This window comes from Mus pahari, chromosome 5 (genome assembly GCF_900095145.1).
Source record: "Mus pahari chromosome 5, PAHARI_EIJ_v1.1, whole genome shotgun sequence".
In the NCBI taxonomy this organism is placed as follows: Eukaryota; Metazoa; Chordata; class Mammalia; order Rodentia; family Muridae; genus Mus; species Mus pahari.
In genome coordinates, this window is record NC_034594.1 from 145,673,195 (window position 1) to 145,682,803 (window position 9,609).

The 9,609-nt window shown below is 37.3% G+C and overlaps 1 protein-coding gene across 1 annotated transcript; it reads right to left on the reverse strand.

Moving 5' to 3' along the window:
* Positions 1-256: 256 nt before the first annotated feature.
* Positions 257-9,285, reverse strand: LOC110322444 (olfactory receptor 10J1-like). Its single transcript, XM_021199117.2, has 2 exons — positions 9,066-9,285; positions 257-1,299 (listed from the first exon to the last, which is right to left on the reverse strand). The coding sequence occupies exon 2, from the start codon at positions 1,276-1,278 to the stop codon at positions 352-354; it is 927 nt and encodes a 308-aa protein (XP_021054776.1). The 5' UTR covers positions 1,279-1,299; positions 9,066-9,285; the 3' UTR covers positions 257-351.
* Between the last annotated feature and the right edge of the window lie 324 nt (positions 9,286-9,609).

Consider the following 9,609-nt stretch of genomic DNA (forward strand, 5'->3'; position numbering starts at 1 on the left):
GTGTGGTTTATAATTCAGTAAGAAATAGATTGGTACCTTTAAATTTAAGCTTGAAATGAACATAAGATCATACTTTGACCTTGTAATTATCTTCTGGAGTAGGGCCAATGGCTGTCTATGTACAGGTCTTGGAAGTGACCTGTGTTTTTATTATGTTAACAAAGAGGTTGAGGAAATGAAACTCAATTATTAGAGGCTGACTCCCAGCTTCTCTTTTGCCCTGGCTCTGGCCCTGGCTATGATGTATGAGACTTCTAATCACATGAAACCCTGGCTTTATACCTTAATCTATCAGGTTCTATATGAGAAAGAAGAAATTATTTGAAGAGAACTCAGCAACTAAGATAGCAACTAAGATTGCCTACACAACACTTTTCGCAGAGCATCCTGGACTTCTTTGTTTCTTAGACTATACACAACAGGGTTTAGTAGAGGTGTTATTACAGTGTAAGTCACCGAGAGCAGCTGGTCTTGGTCCTTACTGTTCTCTGATTTGGGCTTGAAGTATACAATGGAGGCACAGCCATAGTGGATCACAACCACAGTCAGGTGGGAGCTGCAGGTGGCAAATGTTTTTTTCCAGCCATCAGCTGAGGCAATCTTGAGAATGGTGGAAATAATAAGAGCATAGGAGACAAAGAGGAAAATGGCAGGGGCTGTGAGGACCATGAGGGTGAGTACTAATGTCAAGACTTCATTGATGACTGGCACAGTACAGGCCAGATCCAAAATAGGACGGACATCGCAGAAGAAATGTTTAATCAGTGTGTTGCAAAATGGCAGCCTGAATATGGCCAGGGCCTGGACTAGCGAGAGCAAGAACCCTGAGGCACAGATTGAAGATACCAGAATGACACACACCCTCCAATTCATGATGATGCTATAGCGAAGCGGGTTGCAAATTGCCACATAGCGATCATAACCCATGACTGCTAGCAGGAAGCAGTTGGTGATTCCAAATCCAAGGAAAAAAAATAGCTGAGTCCCACAGCACTCCAGGGAGATGGTTTGGCTCAGACCCACAAGGCTACCAAGCATGCGTGGGATGATGACCAGAGAATAGAAAGTCTCTGAAGTTGAGAGAACACTTAGGAAGAAATACATGGGGGTATGAAGGTGGTGGTCAATGCAGATAATGGTCACAATGATGACATTGCCAGTCAGAGTCAGGATGTATAGGACAAAGAAAACAACAAAGAGTGTGACCTGATGCTCTTGGAAATTGGAGAAGCCTTGGAAAACAAACTCTCTTACCTCTGTGCAGTTGGATCTCTTCATTGGGGACCTTCGATCTGAAATCTAAAAAGAAGGTCAATGCTCATCTTAGTACCAGAGATGATCCTGACCCTGAGTACACTGTAGATAAACATTGAGTACAACAGAAACTCAGTTCAAAACTCCATGAATGGATCTGTATGAATTTCAGGCCGTAAAGTCCTTGTCTCTTAATCATGGCCCCCTCAATTCTAGCACTAAAACTTACATTTCAAAAAAATATATAAATAAGAGCCAGGTATGGTGGCCTCTGGTTGTAATCCCAGCAGTGGGGAGAGGCAGATCCTTGGTGCTCACTGGCCTGTCAGCCCAGCCTCAGTGAGTCCCAGGCCAATGAAAGATTCTGTATTAGAATGTTTAAAAAAATAAAAAAAATGAAAAGTGGATGACATTTAAGGAACTACAGCTCAGTTGACATCTAGACACCACACACGCACACACATGCACACATTCCTGCACATATGATAGCACAGAAACACAAATGTAGGAAAACAAGACAAACAACTGACCAAACAAAAACCAAAACAAACAACCAAACAAGCACCCAAGGCTGTGTCATGGTGGTGCATGCCTTTAGTTCAATCATTGGAAGGCAGAGGCAGGCAGGTATCTGTGAGTTGGAGGCTAGATTGGTCAAATTGTGAGTTCCAGGACAACCAGAGCTACACAGAGGTAGCCTATCTTTAAAAAAAGTCAATGCATCCTTCAGAAATGATAGACTGGATCCCTAGGATACAAATAAAAGTACAATTTAATTATCTTTAATTAAGAACTTGATGTAAAGCATTCCTTTTAAGTACACCATGGTACTTTAAAGAAATAAATACTTAACAGTCCATGAAATCAATCTTGAAATTTTCTTAAAATTAGATTATTGTTAAGGAGATAACTACATTCTTAGAGTAGAATGTGACCAAATTATAAAATATAAAATATATATATATATATAGTTTGAAAAACGTCAGTGTTTGTCATTCTAATCCACAGTTATATGAACTCATGATGATTACTATAAACTATTTGGAAAAAGTCAAAAAGAGGCACAAGTGTTCAGCAAAAACAGGGAAACAGTGTCCTGCAGACCCAATAGGAAGGCTGCAATAAGTCAGAGCAATTATTTCATGCACAACCCTTCTCAACACAGAGATATTAATCCTCTATCAGAATTAGGATTGGTAAAAATCCTTTCCCAATCTGTTGGTGGCCTTTTTGTCTTGTTGACAGTGTCTTCTGCCTTACAGAAGCTTTGCAATTTTATGAGGTTCCATTCCATTCTCAACAATAAAAGAACCTCTGGTGGAATCACCATGCCTGACCTTAAGCTGTACTACAGAGNAATTGTGATANAAACTGCATGGTACTGGTACAGCGACAGACANGTAGATCAATGGAATAGAATTGAAGATCCAGAAATGAATCCACACACCTATGGTCACTTGATTTTTGACAAGGGAGCTAAAACCATCCAATGGAAAAAAGACAGCATTTTCAACAAATGGTGCTGGCACAACTGGCGGCTATCATGTAGAAGAATGAGAATAGATCCATTCTTATCTCCTGATACAAAGCTCAAGTCTAAGTGGATCAAAGACCTCCACATAAAACCAGAGACACTGAAATTGATAGAGGAGAAAGTGGGGAAAAATCCTCGAAGATATGGGCACAGGGAAAAAATTCCTCAACAGAACATCAATGGCTTGTGCTGTAAAATCAAGAATTGACAAATGGGACCTCATAAAATTGCAAAGCTTCTGTAAGGCAAAAGACACTGTCAACAAGACAAAAAGGCCACCAACAGATTGGGAAAGGATTTTTACCAATCCTAAATCTGATAGAGGACTAATATCCAATATATACAAAGAGCTCAAGAAACTGGACTCCAGAAACTCAAAAAACCCCATTAAAAAATGGGGTACAGAGCTAAATAAAGAATTCTCAACTGAAGAATATCGAATGGTTGAGAAACACCTGAAAAAATGTTCAACATCCTTAGCCATCAGGGAAATGCAAATCAAAACAACCCTGAGATTCCATCTCACACCAGTCAGAATGGCTAAGATTAAAATTTCAGGTGACAGCAGATGCTGGCGAGGTTGTGGAGAAATAGGAACACTCCTCCATTGCTGGTGGGATTGCAAGCTTGTACAACCACTCTGGAAATCAGTCTCGTGGTTCCTTAGAAAATTGGACATAGTACTACCAGAGGACCCAGCAATACCTCTTCTGGGCATATACCCAGAAGATCTTCCAACTGGTAATAAGGACACATGCTCCACTATGTTCATAGCAGCCTTATTTATAATAGCCAGAAGCTGGAAAGAACCCAGATGTCCCTCAATAGAGGAATGGATACAGAAACTGTGGTACATTTACACAATGGAGTACTACTCAGCTATTAAAAACAATGAATTTATGAAATTCTTGGGCAAATGGATGTATCTGGAAGATATCATCCTTAGTGAGGTAACCCAATCACAAAAGAAGTCACTAGATATGCACTCACTGATAAGCGGATATTAGCCCAGAAACTTAGAATACCCAAGATACATTATGCAAAACAGAAGAAAACCAAGAAGGATGACCACTAGGTAGATACTTCATTCCTCCTTAGAATAAGGAACAAAATACTCATGAAAGGATATAGGTACAGAGACAAAATTTAGAGCTAAGATGAAAGGATGGACTATCCAGAGACTACCCCATTCGGGAGTCCATCCCATCATCAGCCACCAAACCTAGATACTAATGCTCATGCCANCAAGATTCTGCTGAAGGGACCCTGATATTGCGGACTCTTGTGAGGCTATGCCAGTGCCTGGCAAACACAGAAGTGGATGCTCACAGCCAGCTATTGGATGGAACACAGGGTCCCCAATGGAGGAGCTAGAGAAAGTACCCAAGGACCTGAAGGGGGCTGCAACCCTGTAGGTGGAACAACAATATGAACTAACCAGTACCCCCTGAGCTCGTGTCTCTAGCTGCATATGTAGCAGAAGATGGCCTAATCAGCCATCATTGGGAAGAGAGGCCCCTTGGTCTTGTAAACTTTATATGACCCAGCACAGGGCAAGGCCTGGGCCAAGTAGTGGGAGTGGGTGGGTAGGGGAGCAGAGGTGGGGGGAGGGGTATAGGAAACTTTTGGGATAGCATTTGAAATGTAAATAAAGAAGATAATAAAAAATAAAAAATAAAAAAAGAAATTCCACATCAAGTGTGGAAGTATTGGAAATTGATAGAGTCTGGGGGAGGAAGAGCCAGTTTCTTTAAGACTTAATTTTGTCCCTGGTTACTTTACTCTGCTTCAGTAGAAGGCCACATATGTAAGAATATTTGACAAACACAAATTGGACACTGTGTTGAAAATGGATACAAATTTGGGTGGGTAAGTAATTGGCATATCTGAGAGCAGTTTGGGAGGGACTAAAATGAACAAAACATATTATATGAACTTCTCAAGGGACCAAAACTGAAAAGTAGACAAAAACTGAAAAGCCCCATGTCTTGGTCAGATTTAATGCTCAAATTGACACATCCTAGAGTCAACTAAGTGGAGAGATTTCAACTGAGGAAATGGCTAGATCAGATTGGTCTGTGGCTATGTCTTAATTATTAATTGATGTAAGAAGTCTCAGCCCACAGAGGGCAACACCAATTCTCAGGCAGGAAAATTGCAAGCAAACAAAATGTAGTGCTTTGGAGTCCAGCTCCAATGCATAGAACTACAAAACACTCTTATACACAAGACTCAGGGAACATCACAGAAGATGGGGTAGAGGGTCAGGGATTTTGCTAGGAGATCTTATATTTTTCACTTAATAACGTCAGAATATACACCCATAAGGTCTTACCAATATGGCTTTGCGAACATGATCAGTATAAGGATAAAACCAATGAACATGCCAAAATGGATGAGAGTAGGGCGCAGATTTCAATCATACATAAAGAACCACAGGCAATGGTGGAACGTTGAGAGAAATAGATAATCTTCTCCAGAGAAAAGCACATGAATTGGTGTCAATAAAACATACATAAACCTAACATAGGCTGAATAGATTATATTATATTTAGGAAATACACACACACACATACATACATACACACACACATACATACATACACACACACACACACACACACACACACGGGAGAGTATATGGGAAGTCTTGGAATTAGGAAAGAAAAGAAAAAATGAAGTAATTATATTATAATCTCAAAAATAAAGGAAAAACATTCAATCAGAAGAAAAATATAAGGAACTTAATCCTAACTATAAATATTAATAAAGTTACAATGTTATATCATCATAGACAACACTATTAAGCCAATATGCCTCTGATATAGATAACAAATTCTGTCTGTATATAAAATGAATAAATGATGAAAGTTTGTTTTGAATAGAAAATTAGTTAAAAATTAAGAATCTGGTTATATGTTTCACCAAAAAAGTGTTTAAAGAAGAAATAGTTATATGATTATTTGAATTATTGCTAACATAGGTTTACAATTTTTTCAATATTCGCACTTGAGGAGAACCTGTAGAAAGCTGAGAATGAAATATTTTCTCTAAGCTGATAAAGACAGGCAGCAATCCTATAGTCAACATCACACTTGGTGCCAACGTATTGAAGGGCTTTTTTCACGATTAAGAACAAGATAAGTGTGATGGCTTTATCTACTTCTGTTCAACATTATATTGGATATTCTAGCCATCCTTCCAAGGTAAGAAAAAGAAATTAAAGATTCCAAGATTGAGAAAGAAGAAATTATATGGGACATTCTTCTTAAAGATTGCATTCATAAAAAATTCAAAAGATGATACTGATAAGTTATCAGAATTATTAAGAGAGCTTAGCAAGCTTTTTGGCATAAAACTTAATATGTAAAACTTACCTGCTTTTCTGTATTTAACAAATTGATGCCAAATTGTAAATCTAGAGACTATATCATTTATCATCTTTTCAAAAAAATATCAAGTATTCATAAATAAAATCCTTTATGAAAAAATTCCCAAACCTTAATGAATCATACTAAGGAAGTTTAAAATAAACAGTTACATTTATGAATACTAAAACAATCTGTCACTCTTTTACCTAGTGCCAAATTGATCTATAGTGTCAATCTAAGTCACTTAAAGAAATCTCTAGTTGCTTATTTTCAGTTACATGTTTGCTAGATTAACAACTAATATTAATATTTATATACAAGATCAAGTCCCAGGAGCATCCAAAGGAAAGGAGATTTATCTTTCACATATCAGTACTTAGGGTGATATCAGAGTATAAAATTAAAATAGAGTGGTGCTAACACAGGGCAAAGCAATCCTAGCAAGGGAGAAAATGAGTGCTGAAGGATAATGTATACATATTCCGTCATAGGTGGTAATTAAAAAATAATCTCCTTAAGGCTAGTATCCAACGGTTTTCCATTTATATATCCCTCTCATCATCTATTATTTACATTTTATTTATTCTTTGATTACTCTTGTCACATGTGATTTTAACTATTTGTTGCCATTATTTTTAAAATTCAGAATAAATTCTTCTCTCATACAGTACATCCTGACTACAGTTCCCCACCCTCTACTCCCTTCTTCCCACATCCCCTCTTTCCCAGACCCATTACCCTTACATTTCCTCTATAGAAAAAAGCAGGCCTGTAAGAGACAACAATGAAACAGAACAAAGCAAGGTACAATCAGTCAAGGCAAAACCCTCACATCAGGGCTGGACAAGGCAAACCACTAGGAGAAAAAGAGGCCCAAGAGAAAGCGAAAGAGTCAGAGATACACCTGTTCCCACTTTTAAGGAATAACATGAGATCTTAGAATACAGATCTACTATTTATTTATATTATTATATGTATTTAGTTCCAGATATCCAGAACAAACCCAATATTTGGATTCTTTTAGGCTTTTGACAGATACTTGTTACATGAGCCAGTGAATAATGGAATGTTTTTGAGTATGTCCAGTCTGCAGGAAGAGACTCATCCTTTTGTTGGATGTCCACAGAACCTCTGACTTAGGTACTCAGAACCAGGGCACGGTAAAAATCTAGACTTCAGAACTTCGGATCTGTGAGAGTTAAAGCATAGGATTCCAACCTTTAGGGACATTGCAGCTATATGGAGTATGAGATGCTGTAGGAAATAAATATAGGCAGGAAGCATTAATGTCTACAGCATTTGTAAGTGGAGAAAATAGAAGGCTGCATGAGAGAATGGACACAAAGGGGTAGTATAGAGAAAGCCAGAGGATGAAAATGTTGATTTAGCATTTATCCTTCAAAACGGATCTTGATTTTTTTTTTTCAGATCCCAGACCACATTTAGGTAAGCAGCTACATTTCTAAAATGCTAGGAGAAAAGTTTATGGCTTCTTGCCTATAAGAGCTTCTTTCCTTCTGCACACATAGCTCCCATGGTGGACATGCAAAGAAATAATTTCAAAAAGGACAAAAGGGTTGTCAATATAACAGATGTAGAAGAGCTGTATCTGAAGCCTGTATGTCATGACCTGTAGCTCCAAAATACTGCTGGAAAAAAAAAACCCTATCATGACATAAAAACTTTGTCTTGGCTGTGGGAATGATGGACAGAATGCTGAAACAGTGAAGTTATTGCAGCTAGGTTTGAGATTATTAACAAAGATGACCAATAAAGATGAAGATCAATATATCTGAACAGAAATACAGAGGGTCTCTCTAATGTCTCTCTGAAGTGACAACAGTGACCAATTCTGAAATTAGAATGGGAAAATATATAGTAAATGGGAAAATATATAGTAAAATGATTCAAATGTCTAAATTTATTCATTTGTTCTCTACTTATACTTAAGAAAATTAATTCAGCTGGGCGTGGTAGCTCACACCTTTAATCCCAGCACTCGGGAGGCAGAGGTAGTTGAATTTCTGAGTTCGAGGCCAGCCTGGTCTACAAAGAGTTCCAGGACATTCAGAGCTATATAGAGAAACCCTGTCTCGAAAAACCAAAAAAAAAAAAAAAAAAAAAAAATTAATTTGTACTAGTATAAAGATTTAATGACTACTTTCAGAAATAATCATTATTATTGATTTAAAAGAAGATATCATGGAGGAAAAATGAAGCAATACATCCTTCTATAAATATAAATATAATTATAAAATTTGAAATAAAAAAATTAAATTAAAACATTATTTTGTTAGGGGTTGATTTGGATATTCTCTGTGAAGAGTCACAGTAAAAGACTAGGTGAGGCTTACTCAGTTGTAACACAGCTATTAAGATCTGAAAGAAGGGAGAAGTTCAGGAAAGAATGGTGTCCCTTTTTGACCACTATTCCAAGTATATGAAGAAATCTAAAACAAAATGTTATATATTCACTTAACATATACACACATACATATATATGCATATGTGTATGTATATATTTGGCTCATCACACACAAACATATATGTATATGCACACAAATATGCAAATATAGGTATATGTATATATACATATATAGAGATAGATACACAAATATATACTTGTGCATATATATATATATATATATATATATATATATATAATGGCTGCCTTATTTACAGTCTTTGCCTTGATTTTCAGCATATTCTTCTATCATTTCAAATGAAACCTGCAAGAATACCATAGTTTTCTAAGGTCTCAAGCAGCCATTGTGAAAGTTATCAAGAAAGTCTGAAATTTTAATATCAATAAAATCATCAGAACAAGAGGGTTAAGGAGATGAAAACCAGAAAATTTAAAAGTCAATTCTCTTCTGCTTTTTATTTTTGTTTCAACAAACACTTACTTCTTGAAAACTGGAAACAGAAATCACAGACTTTTTCTTAGGAGCTGCTGTGTCTGCAATTTAAGATAGACCTGGGATGGGAAGCTTTAAGAAGCTGGAGTAGAATAAGTTAAAAATCCTAAGGCAAGCAGGTAAGCATTTCCAGAGTGTCAGAAGGAATTTCACAATGTAGTGACAATTTCCAGGCTAAAGCTTTGACTCCGATAGCCTCAGAAAGTCTCTCTGCAGAGCAGAAAACTCTGGAAACCCTAAATCTAAGAATGCTGTCTGGGTTTATCCAAAGAGGGAAACAGGTCTATCAACTCTGGTACCCTCAGGACTTCCCTAGAGAATCATTCCTGGGCATAGAGGGCACCAGAGACCTAGTGTGACGCCCCATCTCAGGGGCCTCGTTAGGAATTTGGGCAATTAGAAGAGGGAAACTCCTTATTTTTTGGTTAGTGACTCACAGGAACAGCGTGTATCTTAGAAACTGAAATATGTTTTGTTAACAAACCAGCAAATCTGGAATAAACATGCAAAAGACATTAATTATCTGTTCTTC

Coding starts and splice junctions, on each gene's coding strand:
- LOC110322444 (XM_021199117.2), bottom strand. CDS start 1,278: ATGAAGAGATCCAACTGCACAGAGGTAAGAGAGTTTGTTTTCCAAGGC.